This window comes from Molothrus aeneus, chromosome 7, assembly GCF_037042795.1.
Source record: "Molothrus aeneus isolate 106 chromosome 7, BPBGC_Maene_1.0, whole genome shotgun sequence".
Classification (NCBI taxonomy): domain Eukaryota; kingdom Metazoa; phylum Chordata; class Aves; order Passeriformes; family Icteridae; genus Molothrus; species Molothrus aeneus.
Genome location: NC_089652.1, coordinates 21,770,280 through 21,787,446, shown reverse-complemented (window position 1 = coordinate 21,787,446; position 17,167 = coordinate 21,770,280). Strand labels below are relative to the sequence as shown.

Here is a 17,167-nt window from a genome sequence, read left to right as displayed (position 1 = left end):
TTTTTGTTTTCTTCCTCGACAAAAAGAAAGAAGTGACCTACAAGCAGACATAAAAGGTGTAGGAGTATTAAAATTCAACAAATTCATAGTGTAATCTATATTACAAAGCTTTTACAATGTGAGTACTCCTATAAATACTAACCTATTTAGTGGTTAAAAATATGCTATTAATTGATTGCAAGAAATGGTCTCAGGGTACATGAATGACTATACTGCAGGAAAATAACAAATAAGACAGTGAAAGGGAAAGTCTTGACCGAATTTCCTTTTCCATTATATATTTCCATATATCTATTTCCTTTTTATCAATTGTCAAAGTACTATAGTTATTATATGAGAGGTTTTTGCTGAAACAACCATGACATTTGTAAAATGAGTGCTATCTGAAGAAGATCAGATATTTTTCAGAATGAGGGCATTTTATTAGGATTTTCATGTTAAATATAACCCTCTTGCAACTGTAGGACTTTGATTTTTATCAGAAAGAAAGCAACATGACCTATTGAAACAACAATGTTTGCAGATTTACATAGACAGATGATTCGCTCAGCAAACAACAGGGCTACTTGCTGTCGTCCTTGTTCATCTTTTACTCAGAACAATGGGAGTTTGCCTGAAGTAGAATCATGGGATTCCTCTTGGGTACCATGGCAACGTGTTAATTTTGTTTAGAAGGAAAGGAGTTGTTTACAAAATGGTCATTATCTGTGTTTTTTTCTAAGTTCTCTGGGATAATACACCTTTGATTGTTTTAGAATCTATAAACGTTTCTGCTACTGACTTCATGGGAGTACTGTGAGTGATTCTGCACATGCTGACACAGTATGACACACCACCTTTCTTTGTTATATCCTGTTACCTGCTGTCAGTGATGTGGTTGGGTCATTGGCTTTCCCTAGGGACAGCTACAACTGCTGCATATTACTAAAGGCAAAATATGTACTGATGCTACAAGTTTTATGAATATGTGAACAGGATGTGTCTCTTTGTTATTAGATCAGTCTATTATTTCATCCTTGTTTATCCTCTGCACTGTTTTTAAAAAAATTTGTAAACATTTCTGCAGAGAAAAGATATATCCAAAATCCATTCACTTGTTGCTATATTAATTTCTACTTCATCACAAAATATCCTGTGTACTCACTCTCATTGCAGAAATTATTCATAACTCATATCCCTTGCTGGTGAAAATGAATGCATTTCTGATATGAGGCTTCTGTCTGCACCAGCTGAGTTGTGTTGTAAAAATGAGATATTAGAACCTTTAACAGTATTGAAAAGTTTTTATGATTGTTAATGGAAATCAATGCTGTGAAATAACAAACAATGTTTTAACACACATATATAGAACAATTTTTTGAGCCTTATGGCATTACCATATGAAATCTATACATCATCAGAAAAAGCCAGCATTCAATAACAGTAAGCAAAATAAAATATCATAAATGAAAAGCTTCTGTGGCATCACTCTGTTTTCAGTATCTATCACATCACTAGAAACAGCTTAGTACCCAATTATGCTTTTTAGTATAATGTAATTATATTGAAATAAAAAAGCTATAGGTTGTAGGAATTTATTTGCTCAATAATACTGAAAAACTGAGAAACAAATATGTACACCAGTGAAACAGGAGAAAAAGAATTGTGTTTATTTTGAAATTGTTCTCCAGTCATGTGAGTGCAAAAGTCCTATTTTGAATTAATTTGTTTGTTATGTATGTATCTGAATACAATTTAGAAGAGCTCCATTTTTTATAGGATATGAAATAGGAAATGCATTTTGAATTCAGAAGTACTTACAAGAAAAGTGTATTTGAATTGTTAGGAAGTCATGAGCAGTTAGACTACATTTAGAATAAATAGTTTTAATTTTTCACATCAGTTGTTTATCTGATTTTCAAGGGATTGTATTTTACCATTAAGCAAAACCAATGCAGACAATATGTGTTGGTTTATATTTCTGAAGATACTTTGGATATTCCCTTATAGAAACAATTATTTTTATAATTAATTTATATTTGTCATGAAACTGTTCTAAAATCATTGCATATCAGTTGATAGTTATTTAAATATCAATGACATCTGAAAGATACCAGCCTCTTTTCAAGCATCTGTGACTAAAAAGTCCCTGCTCCATGGAGCTTACACTCTAAAGTACTTTTATACATCAGAGACAAAAAACATCTACTCTTTAATATCACAGTTTTAAAAATGCCTAAAAGGAAGACTAAATAACATTGGTTTCCAATGGAGTTTATTCCATTAATACAAGCTTAGAAATTCAAGAAAGAAGCTGATTGGAAGATAAATATGTTAAAACAATGGTAAAACCTACATTACTAAAAAGAGCTTATCATATTGCACACATTGTGCATGGTGAGGTGTTTAATCTAAGTCCAATAGGTGACATAATACAGAATTTGATGTTTCCAGATGAAGTTTTATGCTGTGCAGTACAGACATTGTGCCAACCCAAACTCTCAAATATTTGTTACATTCACTCTCATATTCTGATTTCATTACTGAAATTCTATTGAAAATTATGTTATACTGTGAGAATCAACATCAACATCAAATTTGTACACACTCTGCCTATTCTAAATATTAGAAAACCATCCATGCAGTCTTCAAAATAAAAAATTGAAAATTATAAAATTAGAACTGCTGTTTAATAATATTATTATTAATGAAAACCCCAAACAAATAAATCATTTAAATACAGATTTGAGTTTCAATTGTTCCATTCTTTCCTAACATATTTCTATTGTTATACACAATATCTCCTCAGTTGTGATTCCACGGGGCTCTGGTGAGAAAAATCTTGGATTCTCATGGTTAGAATAATGTTTGGAATCAGATGTCATGCATAATTCAAGAAATACACACAGATATTTTTAAAAAGACATGTAATAAGACATAAAATCGGCTGTAGCCCTCCCCCTTGACAAAGAAAAAGTAAAGGAAATCAGTTAAGATGCTGTGACCACAGGCTTCAGTTGTCTGTCATTGATAGTTATCAAGTCCAAGTTCAGTTATCTCTTCCTGTTTGGAATGAAACTTACTCCACATCACATAATGTTGATTTATCTATGTGGCATGCTTACAGAGGAGGATAACGCCATCCAGAGAGATGTAAAACATTTTACACAGAATAGGTGATTGTTTGTGAGGATAGCAGGGACATGATTCTTACTGCCTTGAAGAACATGATCTTTTTATGAGGAGAGGGAGTCCAGCTTCATTAATTTCTTTTCTCAGGATGACAGCAAGATATCGCACATTTATCAGGCACATTTGTGACAACAGATTTGGACATATCTTTGCGCCTTAATCTCAGGCAACAAGCAAATGTTAGCGGCAAAGATAACCTTGGGGTTTTTTGGATAAATTATAAAATTCATGACAATTTTTAGATTTTTAATTCTCAGTTCTTCAACAGGTATTGATATATGACTCATAGAAAATATTTAGAAAGTATTTAACCTGAAGCAAACCAGGATATTAGCTAAATAGTTTTCATTAAACATGGAAATACCATATTCCATACCAACAAAACCACAGAACGATTGAGGATGGAAATGATCTTATTGGAAAGATCATCTGGTCCATCCTCCCTGCTCAAGGAGGTCTACTTAGAGCTGGTAGCCAGAGTGATGCCAAGATGGCTTTCAAATACCTCCAAGGACAGAGATGCCACCACCTCTCTGGGTAACTTCTACCCGTGCTTAGTTATCCTCACAGTAAAAATGTGTTTCCTGGTGTTTGGTCAAATACTCCAGTTTCAGTGTGTGATCATTACCTCTGGTCCTGTCACTGGGCACCACTGAAATTAAACCTTTTTCCACATTTTTTAGACCCTTCCTTCAGGTATCCGCTCACATTGATGTGACCCTTTGTGAACCTTCATTTCTCCTATCCGGCTGAGGAGTCCCGGTTCTCTCAGCCTTTCCTAGTATGAGAGATTCTCCAGTGCTTGTTGCCTTACAATCAAAGATACTGTTTAATTCTGCATATAATCTTCTGTCACACATTTTCTCTGCTGAAATATAGGTGGGATCATTAAATACCAAACAGCAGCTGAAGAGAGCACAAGAGTGCTCTTGTGTGTTGTGCTGTGTTTGGGATATGTTGAAACTAGTGACTAAGGCTTTCTTGTCCTAGAACCAGTTAGACTTGTTTATGAGTGGCAGGTGCCCAGCATATAGAGGGAAAGATAAAGGCATACTCCCAAGTTCCTCTGAGAATTTAAGATGGCATAAATGGAAGAGTATTCTGGTCCTTCTCCACTTTGATTATTCCTGCCTTGTCATGATCTCTCCTTGTGAAATGGTTTGAGAAACTGATCCATACAAAAAATTAACACAGCAAAAAATTTGAGCAGCTGAAGGTACAAAGAGGCAAGAGTAAATTCACTTTGTGTCATGACCACACATACTTAATATCTATTTGCTTCTCACCTTCATAAGAGAGATCTCAGGCTATGTTGACATTGGCATCACTAAATGCTGAATAAAGTTCTCAAAATATTTGAATAATAAAAGCTGAACTTTATATTAAAACCTTTTATTTTTATTAACCTTTTGTCTTTGTTCAGAAAGAATTAGTAAAACTAATTAATATTAATTCATATATTTGGTGAAATAACCTATGTATTTAATTTTTATCTTTTTGCCAGCCACCTAATTTTAAGGCTAACCTGATACTCTTTAGCTGCACAAATTGCACTGCTTAGATTTTGAATTAGGATTTCTGTCCTCCAGCAGCTGTTTCCTCTGATGGAGAATAGTGTGGGATTTAGTTCCATTGCAAACATTTGACACTTGTAATTGAATAACACCATCCAGGCTAAACATTTCTGCAATTCAGCAATTTTATTTCTAGAAAGAATTTAGAATTTACTATTTAATATTACTCTGATAATTAATTACAGAAATTAATTATTTCTGTAAGTAGAAGTTTGAAACATTTCTAAGCATTTTCAGCATTTAGAAAAGAAAGAACAGGGTCACAGCTGGCAATAATACTGCTCCAGAAGCTCTTGGGCTCCACATAGAAGAAAGAATATTTCTGAAAAATCCTCTTTGTAGAGGATGATTTTTTAAAATGTTCAGTATGTTTCCTTTCAACAGTTGAGAGAGAGAAGCAGTATGTGATAATGAGCTAATTCACCTCTCACTGAGATTGAAGCCTCACAACCCTATCAAGAATAGGATCTTTTGTTTTCAGTCATCTTTTGTTTTCACCACATCTTTTGTTTTCACCACAACACAGATGTGTGACATCTTTATGCTGGAATTAGTGAAGCTGCAGTGGACCATTCTTCTACAGTCCTATTACAGTTTCTGAGTACATCTGAAAAGTGATCTCTGTGATATGATACATTGCTGAACAAGGCAGATGAAAAATTATTTCAGTTTCTTCAACTGTTGACTCCCCTACTAGAGAAAAGTTTTAAGTCTGTAGAAGTTGAAGATTGATCAGATCTGGATATTTCAAAAAATATGATAGTTGAAGAATTAATTGCTCTTCTTTTGATATTTTAGACCACAAAATATAATGCACTGAGAAACTGATAAAGGATCATTTAGAAATAGATGGACATCCTTGAAAATATTTTTTTAATGAGGTCTTATTTTCTACAACTCAATTCAATGGAGGTGATCACATTTTTAAAATTGCCTCTTTTAGAAAATGAAAGAACAGGTTTATGGCTAATCATAAGGTACTTTGTGGCTGGTTTATATCTTGTGATTTGTGTTCTAACTTATAGGCAAGTAGCAGTGCCAAGTTCCAACATGATTACATATTCCCTTGGTTTAAGAATTTACTGCTAGATTTTGCTCCAAACACATCTAATTTGCACTAGTCTTTTGATGGTACAAAGAATTTCTCCTTGCTGTTTTTGAAATTCTAATTTACTTCTCTAATTCTCTGCTTTCAAATACATTAGTGGCACTGGTTCTATTGCTAAAACTGGTTTTGTTGTAAGAAGTGATCACAGTGGGAGGAAAAGCAAGAATGAAAAAATGTAGTGATGTAAACCAGGTGTCAATGGCCAATTTCTTACAAAAGAAGCCTGTTCAAGGCAATGTTGAATCTGACCTTTATTTGCTACCATAGAATTACTGGTTCAAGATAGGTGTGTGTTCTACTGCACTTGTATGATCACAGTGGCCAAGATCACAACAGTAAAATGAACCAATTGCCTGGATGCTTGCAGGAGAAATCATACACTCATTCATAAAAATTCTGGTTTGTGCTCCCCTTTCATGCTATTGGACAAAACCCAAACCAAAAAGACATCTGTCCCACACCCAAAATTTTAATTAATGTTTACACTGGGCTAAACACTTTTCAGCATGTCCCACTTAGTTACTTCTTTGAACTCTTTTCAAATGTAAAATAAACCAATAAAGCTATTCAGATGCACAGGAGATCCATGGAAAGAAAGGATGGGACAGGATTGTAAAAAATACATGCATAACTTAAAAAAAAATCTCAAACACTAAATAACTAATCTTTTTAGGGTAAGCATCATAGGCATGCCATTATCAGTGCTGGACTGATAACATAGGAATGAAAGGGGAAAAAGAAGGCAAAAAGAATTTAGAAAAACTAGAACAGGACAGTTAAAATTATTACAAGAATTGGATTCTTTGGGACTGGTGACATCTTTCATGAAACAATGTGCAATGTAAACATTTTTTTTGCAATTTGACTTTGCCAGTGTATATCACAGGGACATGATTTAAATTATGCTTATTCTATAGACTCAAGATTTTTTATCCAGATTAAAACAAATCCCAAATCCTGTTTATCCAGTCCATGCATAATTATGTGAAACTTTTTATAACCAAAATACATTATGTAATGAAATATAATCAAAAATATGTAAAAATGGAGCAGAAGGGAGCAAATGAACAAATAAACAAGGTCTCAGCATATTTCACTAGCAGGTCTTTAAAGCTAATTTTAAGTTTAAGCATTTCAAGTAAGCATACAGTTCTGGTTTGCAATCTAGGGTGTAGAGTTTTGTTTAAAAAATCAAGTTTAGTCCTAGTGCACAATTACTCCTGAGATTAAAAGGGTTTCTGTTTAATCTCTTCTTTTGTATTTTGCTTTCCACTTTACCTGGATTCTTAAATATATTACTGAGGATAATTTAAAACATCTTTTGAAATATATTCTCCATATATATATATATATATATATATATATATATATATATGAGTATGTGTGTGTGTATGTTGCATGTTCATATATATATACAATGTAAATTATTATTCACTTCATATTTCAAAGGAGATTTCAAAGGAGATTTTTGATTTTTTTTCAGCTTTCAGTCATGAAATGAAGAAAAAAAATATTAGATGAAATTCTGCCTTCAGAATTCACAAAAAACTCCAAGCAGACATGGGCAGGAGTCAAACACAATTGTTTGAGGACAATATTAGTCCTTTATTCTGTAAATGCAAATATTTCATGCAAAATTAAGTAAAAAACCACATGCAAGTCCAACTCATATGCACATGGCTAATAGCCAAGAAAACTTCATAGGTGCGTGTGTTAACATGCAGATATGGTGTAAACCAAGAGCATTCACACAAAGGAAAATGCAGAATGATCAGCAGCATGACAACTTTGTCAGTGACATTCCTACAGAGCAACTATCTGATGCAAACCAATATGCACATGACCTTTTTTGGGCAAAGAAGCATGACTTGAGTTGTGGGGTAAAACAGTGATTAATAAACATGGTTAGATTAACATTTTTTAATGTCTAATTTTTAGTAACCATTTTGCCCCACATCTGATTCTGCTTGGATTATTTCCCTTTGCTATCTACCCCTTCATCATGCAAAAAGTTACAATTAAAATTAGAAAGCACTGAACAAGCTCTAAACCCAACAGATAACATGGATATTCTTCACACTTTATACTGGAATTAAATTTGATATAAATACCTCCTGCTCTTACCAGTGGGTGGTGTTATTCCATGTATTTAGGTGTGAAGCAGACAGGAAAGAGATAAATCTTTCATAAGTACAATGTAAATCACACAATTCTTATATTATCCTTGTACTAAGTGTAATACATTCAAACTCTTAAAGGAAATAAGGCGATTGACATAAAACTTGAGGGATCGAACTGTGAACAGAATAAGGAATAAAATACAATGAAACAAGATACTAAACTTGAGAGTTTTTCCACACTTTATTAAAAACAAATCCTCCATACTGCCTCACAATCATATTGCAGAATATGGGCTTTTTAATCCATTTAATTGTTATTTCACATTCATGACAAATCCAAGACTAATTTCCATACACCAGTTTCCAAATTATGCAACTTTTCATGTGACAATATCCAGTTATAGTTACTATTTCATGTGAACCAGGTGGTTTTAGTACATCCATTAGTGGCAATGAATTACTTAAAGCATATATGATTTTGTAATATCTTCAGAAATAATTCAGTGAGCTGCTTTAGGCTTAGGTTGAACACCCCTGCAGCTTAAGGGCCTGATCCTGCAAAGTGCTGAGTACCCCACAATTCCATTGCCATCAGAAGGAATTAGGGATATTCAGTGCCACACAGGATGAAGCTACTGATGCTGCCTTCCACTGCAGTAATCCCCAGCAGAGGTTTATACAATTGTCCTTGTCCTGCCCTGGACATATTATTCCTTTGGAGGGGACACATGGAAGTGGCAGGGGAAGACAAATATATTAATTTTCTATTGTATTTTCAAGATCTGCTTTACTTAATGGTAACCATAAAGTCAAATTGTCAGTGATTCTCCTTTATAAAAGATTTTAATCGAGACCATTTTTTCTGTTTGCTGCATAAAAATGTTGTACTCTGACAGTCATTCAGAAATGTAGTTATAGATATCACATGAAGGCTGTTTGAATGTATGTCAAAATTTTGGAAGCTGATTTCTAGTTAAATTGTTACAAAAGTGTATACATTTTCTTGTTCTTGACAGCTTTCTGGAGAGTTCTGCAGTTTCTAATCTGCAGCTCTGAATACCTCTGGAAAGTATCCCTACAGAGACACAGATTCACAGGTCCTTAAGATGTACAATGCCCTCAGTGTCTTCAAACTGATGTTGACTTTTCAGAAAAAATGTTTCTATCTCCAGAAAATAAGAGAGTGTTACAGATGCTTACTTTTGCTCACTAACAGATTGTTATTCCTTTTTAGCTAGCCATGTATTTATAGAAGGAGAGATTGAAGGGGCTTTTTTTATCAAAACCAGAAAAAATGAGTGTTATTCCTTGTCAGAAATGAGTTTCTGTGGATGGCTAAATGGTTAGTAGTACTGTGTTGATTTTCTGTGCAGAATTACATGGTTGTGAATACAAGCAAATTATTCAGACTATCGTGTGATTCAAATATGTCTCTTTGAAAAGAGCAGCAAAACCTGCCTGCTCCTCTCTTCAACCTGTTCCCAATATACCTGTTCTACATTACATGGAAAGATTTGGAAAAAGAATTGATCTCCACAGGTTTTATAGAACAGTAGCTCTGTAGACATCAACAGAACACAGGTTCTTTCTCTTGTTTGATACTGGAAGTGGAAAATCAGGGCAAAGAATAAACAAAATTCTGGAACACCTATATCTGAAAGAAGAAACCTATATATTTTTTCCCTGTTTAAGCTTACAGAAGTAGCCTACAGTTCTCAAGCTTTCCTATACACAATGAGAATTCAGCTTACTGATATACCTGGCAATAACCTAGGCAGTGAAATGTTTGTGTGCTAAACATGTAGTGGCTTGATTGTAAACAACTGAGATATATATGCACCTTCTTAAACTTGTATTTTTACAGCTTAGAAATACTAAAGACTTGAAGTCTCTTTCTAATTTCTCATGCATTTATCTATTGCTCACCCAGCATCTCTGCCTGAAAAACAGAAGAACATACCATGTTCATGTCAATGCCATTGGTGTATGTCCACGCATGCTGGAAGTATTCCTCCAGTCGCTGCCGCAGAGGGTTTGGGATCTGATGAAAGCGGATGAACTCCTTCACTCGCAGCATCTGCATGTGGTACCGTGCAGTTCCCGAGTAGAGTCTTTGGATTATTGCGGATACGTTTCCAAAAATGCTAGCATACATTAATGCTGGATTAAAGAGAAACAAAACTTGCTTAAATCATATCATTACTTAAGGGCTTTGCAGATGAGTACAGCTAAGCAAAAGTTAAGAACAAAGGGAAGAGTTAAAAAGGTATGCATACATTTATGGGTTCAGTTTTAAATAGAAAAATAAAATATAATTATGATTATATAAATATTATGGGATAGAATTTCCTAAATCCACTCCAAACTCACCTTCTTACCTTATACAGGATTTGCTTACAGGCACTGATATACAACACAGATATTCTGACAGTTTGGATAACAGATTTTGAGTCGTCAACCAACTTGATTACTTCCTGACACTGAATGAGTCACAACATATTTTTGCATGCAACATTCCTTTCCCTAGGAATTTGCCCTTCCAGCTGCATGCTTATAATCTTATTAGTTTAGAATGTTAAACCATTTGCTCAAACACAGAGAGAAAAAAAAGATTAAAATCCATGATAAAATTACTTACAGCCAATCAACATGACACAGATGGAAAAGATTTTCTCTGAGTTGGTGTTTGGAGACACATTTCCAAATCCTACACTTGTCAGACTGCTGAAGGTAAAATAAAGTGCTGTAACATATTTGTCCTTGATAGATGGTCCAGAGCTTGCATCACTCTTATTGTAATGCTTTCCTAGTTGTTCTCCTAAAGAATCCAACCAACCAATCTTGTGAGCCAAGTAAGGTCTTTCTACATTTCCAATGGCATACCAAATGCAAGCAAGCCAGTGTGCAATTAGTGCAAAAATGCACATGAGGAGCATCAGAACTGCAGCACCATATTCGGAGTATCTGTCCAGTTTCCGTGCTACCCTCACCAAACGCAGCAGTCTAGCTGTCTTCAGAAGGCCTATTAATGTAGTTGTCTGTAAAAATAAGATAGGAATTAATTTTCTCTGTTACCAAATGTATTTTCATGAATAGTAAGCATAAATAAACCACCACAAATTCAATTTTTTTGGGGAATCAACACAAAGAGTAGAAGAACCCATTTCAATGTAAATTTAATTTTATTATCTTTAAGCTATCAATTTCATTATAAAAGCAGGGAAAAAATAAGAAATGTGCATTTAAAATCAAGATATATTGAAGTTGTCATTATGTGCTAAATACCCTCTTATGTTGAATATTTTACTTGATCTGGACTCTTGAGTTGACCATAATGGATTTAACGATCCAATAGATCAATGATTTTTTTAACATGATAAAATGTGTAAATTATTGGAACTACTCATAATTATATGACTACATAAGTAATAAGTCCACATGGGTAATAAGTATTCTTGAAGAAAACTGTGTGACTGTATTTATCCTGACTTAGAAGCTCCTTGCAATGCCCTGACACACATACTCTAGAAAAGTGAAGTATTAGGGCAGAAGTATCTCAAAGAGTATATCTACAAGATTCCTCCTGTTTGTAATGATAAAAGCATTCATACAGGTGAAAGAGGATAAAGCACTGTGAACAGAACATCATGTAAAAGTTCCTTCAGATTAATCTTTTTGCATCTTGTAGGTGTAGTGGCAAAAGCCAGTAATAAAAGTACTACACCATTATAAAAGTAAATAGGAGAATTTTAAAGAAGGAATGTATTTCAAGATTTTTAGTGCAGATGTGTGCTATTATCCATTGCAACCTCTTTGAGGCTTTGATCTTTTTATAGCAAAAAAATAGGTGATTAGTATAAGTTTTCATATTTAAATTAGTAAATATGCTAATTCCTTGTAGAAGGAATGGACAGCATTGTTAAGAGGAACAGCTGGATTTAAAAAACCCCTCAGCTACCTTTTTTCCTTGCATTAAGTCTGAACATATATAAAAGTATTCAGTAAATGCCAAGACTGCATACATTTTAATGTTTTGTTTGTTTGTTTGTTTGGTTTGGGTTTTTGTTTTAGCATACATGTATATTACATGACACTTAACAGGAAAAGTTTTCCAAGCCTCACAAACCACTCTGACAGTAGTATGCATAACAATAAAGTTTTTTTTGCAACAAGTACAAGACTAGTTTTTATGTTTTATTAAATCCTTGTATTTACCATGTTTCTGAGTAAAACCCCAAAGCTCTTGGAAAAAAACAAGAGTCTTTCTTGGCTGCATTTCTCAGTGGACAACTCAATGAATTGTTCATATTTTCTGAGTAAATGAGCAAGAGGATAATGTATGGTAACATTCCCAAATTCAGTTTAATACCCCAAATAATAACTTTAGATAAAGAAAATTAGTGACTCGAATAGTCTGAAAGACCACACCCTTCAAAATGTTATGCCTAGGCTGAGATTCAGAAACATGTAAACACTGTGCTAAGGTTATTTTTTCTTTGTAGGTAGATCAGGTTTATATATTTATGATCCCTTAAGAAAAGCTAAGATTTGTTTTTAGTGGGGTGTTTGAAACATTCCCTACAGATGTAGTCATATCTCTACGTCATGCAAGAGACAACATATTCTTACAGTGCCTCTTAAATAGATGAGATGGTAGATTGTTAATCTACAATATGTCATCACTGTTCCACCACATTCTTAAGATAAAACTTGCTAATAATATTCATACTCAGTGTCAATCCTATACTTAGATACATCAGTTTGAGCTCTGGAGTATGTGGAAGGTATATAACATAAGAAAACTTAATCTCTTCAAGGGTAAAATCAGCATGAATGAGACTGGATATGCTTCAAGCATCAAAAAACTCATCCTCAGTTTTAATTTTCTTTAACACAGTGAGGAGGCTTTAACACTAAAACAGAGCTGGCAGCAGAAGTGAAAAGCATAGTCCACAAGTTTTGATGTGCCTTACATGCTGTCCACTTCTCAGCATAGATGTAGCCTTCACATAGTAACAGTACATCTCCCATGTGTCACTTGGCCAGGGACAGAAGTTCTTGGTTTCAGAACTACATCTCATGGAACGTAATTTTGTTGGTGTGCTGGAACACTGATCAGCACAATGCCCGAGGAGGCAGGGTGCCTACTCTGTCAATTACCTTACTCCATCTGGTGCCAGCCATTAATACCTGCAAATAGCAACCTGATAGACGCTGCTCTCTTTTCTGGATTGCTTGCTTCTCTGTCTCCATCATACCTATCTGCTGGACTACAAGTTCAAGAGTGGTTGGATAATCACATCAGATTTTTTTTCTTTTCTCTTCTTTCCTCTCCATCTACTCATTATTTTTATCTTCCCAAATACCAGGGAAGCCACCTAACTTTCACAACACACACACAAAAAAGAGAGAATTATTTACTACCAATCATCATCATTTTGAGTCTCATTAAGCAGAAAAAAATTTAAAATTACATTATTTCCCTATTTTAGAAATTGGAAAGTTAACAGTCTAACTCTGTTGCTTTCTTATGGTTGAAAAAGTATGGCTCGAATAGAAGCATTTGGATAGTGCTGTATGTGGTATTTGGATTATTATCTCCTGCCCTTTCAAGACTCCACTTGATATCAAGGTGTTTTAAAGCTGCATGAACACACGTGGAGCTCTCTGTAGAGCTCATGTTTTCTAATAAAAAGGCTATTCAATACAATTTTTCACTGGGGATCTTCTTTGAAGAATCTCTAGATAACAAAAAAGAGCTATTTTACAAAAAAAGATAGCTTTTATGACTTAAAAAATTCTATTAAATGAAAAATGCTCCATTCTGTCAATTTTATATTTGCCTCTTCTTGCTAAACTATGAAAAAGGGATCATTGGTGAAATATTATAGTTAGCAGTGTAGGAAGAAAAACTGCAGTAAGTAGCAGCTTAGAAAAGTGATTGACATATTCAATACCATGAATGAGAGAGAGAAGCTATGATGTCTCGGTGAACGGAACATAATCTATATAACATCATTACTGCTTAGATAAACAAAGCCATTTTTTTCCAGCTAGAGAAACTGGTCAATTACTAGATTTTGAGGGAATAAAGATTCAATTTACTTATATCTGAAATAGTGAAAAAGTCATTACATGGTCCAATAATTTCTGTTTCAACTTCCACATTTTCATATTTGTCTACTCATCTGCAAGAATGCTCTTCTTTGTTACTGTAATCTGCAATGTTATTTTATGTTGAAATTATTCCTTTAGCAGGACTTTAGCACCTGGCACTTTACTCTTAAGAACTTCTGTAACAGGAGAGGTGGGGAAGAATGATGTTCAGGGGCACTCCTTCAATGAACTTTGGAATTGGTCCCTGTTGTAATCCTTTATGTTCCACACTTCTAATCATTGAAAATAATTTTTTGGCAATGACAAGTGATCAATGATCAGAAAGGAATGCAGACCATGCTTGGAGGGCAACACTGTAGTCTGAGTTAGAAGTAATGCCATTATAAAAATGTTGGTCTTTCATGTATCTGTGCTTTCAAAACCACAGAAAAAGTTATCAGCAGAAAGTTGGACACCCGCCACAGATAATGAATGCAAAAGGTGATCAAATTTTCTCTTAAATCTCTGAGCTTTTTAATCACCTACTGAATAAAAAAGTAAAAAAGTTCTCTTCTGGTAAGAGAACTATTAATATGTTCCCTCTGTCCTTTATATTACTCTCTGTCTTCTTATAGCTTTCCTTGGTAACATTTATTTTTAGTGCATGGTTTTATCTCATGTTTCACTAGACTCCTCATTTATGTTTTGCTTAGTTTGCTAGTTTAAAAAAGGAAATTCTGTATTCTGTGCATCACAGAAAAGTCAAACCCAATTCTCTACTTTTCAGAGAAAATATTATGATTTTATCCCTTTTTAAATTAAATAAAATTTTTTGGATTAACTGGGTCAGGAATCCACAATATAGCATATATTTTATATACCTTTAGGCCAGTTTTGGATGCATATATTGAGCAGTTTCTTACTCTGTTGTGCAGATAGATCATGCTTGTCAAGGTAATCTTTTTTTTTGCTTCTTTTGATAGTCCATATTCTTGATAAAATTGACAACAGCCAAATCTCTTTGATAACTAGTATAGTTTATGCTACAACTAACCTGTTTTCTGCTAAGTAAACATCTGACCTAAACATTTTGAGCAGAGAAAAATTATTTTAATGATGCAATGCCAACACAGCACTTATATGCATCATAGAAAGTTTTTAAAAAGTGATAAATCAAAGCAGCAGTTCTTATATAAAACCATTTGACCAAGTCCTTCATACACAATATATTTATTATTTCTAAAGACAGTGTCAAATATAGTAAAACTGAAAAATACTAGCTGAATCATTCAACGTCTTCTCTTCTCAATGAAAGCTAACATTGTGCCTTATTCTACAAAGGAAGATGTAATTTTAATTTAACATTAAAACATGGGATGGAAATACTAAGCAGCTATTAAATAACAAGCAAAAAATACTTTAGGATACACAGAATACTATCATGAAGTAATAAATTAAGATTTAAGATTTCTTATTCATTTAAGCTTACCTCTTCAGAGCCAGAGCCAAAAATCAGCAGGTCAAAAGGTATTGCAGCAACCATGTCAATTAGGAACCAGCCTTTGAAGTAGTGAATTGCTATTTTTGCTGGATCACTTACCACTTCTTCATTCTGGTTTACATATGTTGTTCTGAAGTTTATTAGAATGTCAATGATAAACATAATATCCACAATTAAGTCTACAACATTCAGTGGGCTGCAGGAATATCCACACTCTCTCCTCTTGCGATCCTCACTGTCGTTCAGAAGGAAGGCAGCAGAGTAAGGGGTGAATATGGCAGTGTATATGACCAGCAACAAAATGAGCCAGTCCCAGACAGCTTTGAAAGGACTGTAGTGCAATATTGTAAACTTGTTGATGCGAGGTGTCTGGAGTTTATATTCTGGTAGAACATCAGCCCCTAAGGATAGAACCTAGAATAAGAAATATCCACATCAATAATCAGACAGTGTATCTACTTCCAGTAAACATAGCAAATACAGGACAAAAAGTACTTCATTGTAGTTTTGAGAATTAAGCTTGAATTATTTAGTGTTTTGGCAAACTAGATTTCTGTGAAATTCATGGTGTCTGCCAGGTCCAATATATTCATTGACAATTTTGCACAGTCGGTTGATTCTTGTCCCCTGTAGCAAACATTAAGAAGCATATCTTATATCCATAAAATCTGCATTATTAAGCATGTCATGAAATTCATTTATCCACCATATTATAACCTTGCCAGCCTTCTCAGGGCCAGACTTTTCTTGCAGTGATGTAGTGTTTTTCTCCCAAAGCAAACCCATTATCATTGGCTTTCATTCCCTACAAAAGAGTTTACACTCATTAGGAAGTGTACACAACCAAAAATTAAAAAAAGTTAGTGTCCTTGACATCTATCTACACTTTGAGTTTTGTGATGTTAGAAACCTTCATGCAAATTACAAATTACAAATTACACTGAGGCTATAGTTCTAGTTCAGCTAAAGGTGTGACAAAGGATACTACAGGAGTATTGCCTTTTCCTCCACTTCTACTTTTGTCAATGCCTAAAGCTTATTATTCTTTTAAAAGTATGGATTTGTTATCTGCTGGTGTTATCTAAGTTGGATTTCAATTTTATTTGGAAGGATTATTTGTAAGCACTGTTTAATTTGCTGGCTCTGGAAGCTGAAATGTTTGCTTTGTTGCAAAGAGCAAGCATTGTGTGAACACCAGATAAAACAAATTTCCTTTGGCTGCTCTTTCAGTCTGAGGAACAAAGGAACAAAACCTTTAAGGATCAAAAGGTAAATTATATTTTGTCTCTATTCAGTGTTTGGGATTGTCAGCAATGATGCTAATTATTGCCTTCTGTGCTGCAAATGATCTCCAAATCCTATGAGACTCAGAACACCATTTCATTTTACACAGGCCAGTGAACAAACATCAGATGGTGACAACCTTCAGTTATTACTCAGTTGGGCAATATTCATGTTCATGAAATCTTATACCCTTTTTCCACCAGTTACTTCTGCTTATTCCTTATTCTCCTGCTATTTAAAAACAATTCTATTAAAAAAATAGGTTACTTCAAAAGCTATTAAAATGAATAATTTGACTCAAATGAAATGGTGA

General features: G+C 34.0%; 1 protein-coding gene across 2 annotated transcripts in view; it reads right to left on the bottom strand.

The window, feature by feature from the left end:
* The window catches only part of KCNH7 (potassium voltage-gated channel subfamily H member 7), a 205,802-nt gene that overhangs the window by 25,858 nt on the left and 162,777 nt on the right, over window positions 1-17,167 (bottom strand). For both annotated transcript variants that reach the window (XM_066553653.1, XM_066553654.1), the window contains 3 exons: window positions 15,559-15,984; window positions 10,612-11,011; window positions 9,934-10,133 (listed from right to left, as the gene is read on the bottom strand). In XM_066553653.1, the coding sequence (XP_066409750.1) occupies window positions 9,934-10,133; window positions 10,612-11,011; window positions 15,559-15,984 (1,026 nt within the window). The remainder of the gene's footprint in view (window positions 1-9,933; window positions 10,134-10,611; window positions 11,012-15,558; window positions 15,985-17,167) is intronic.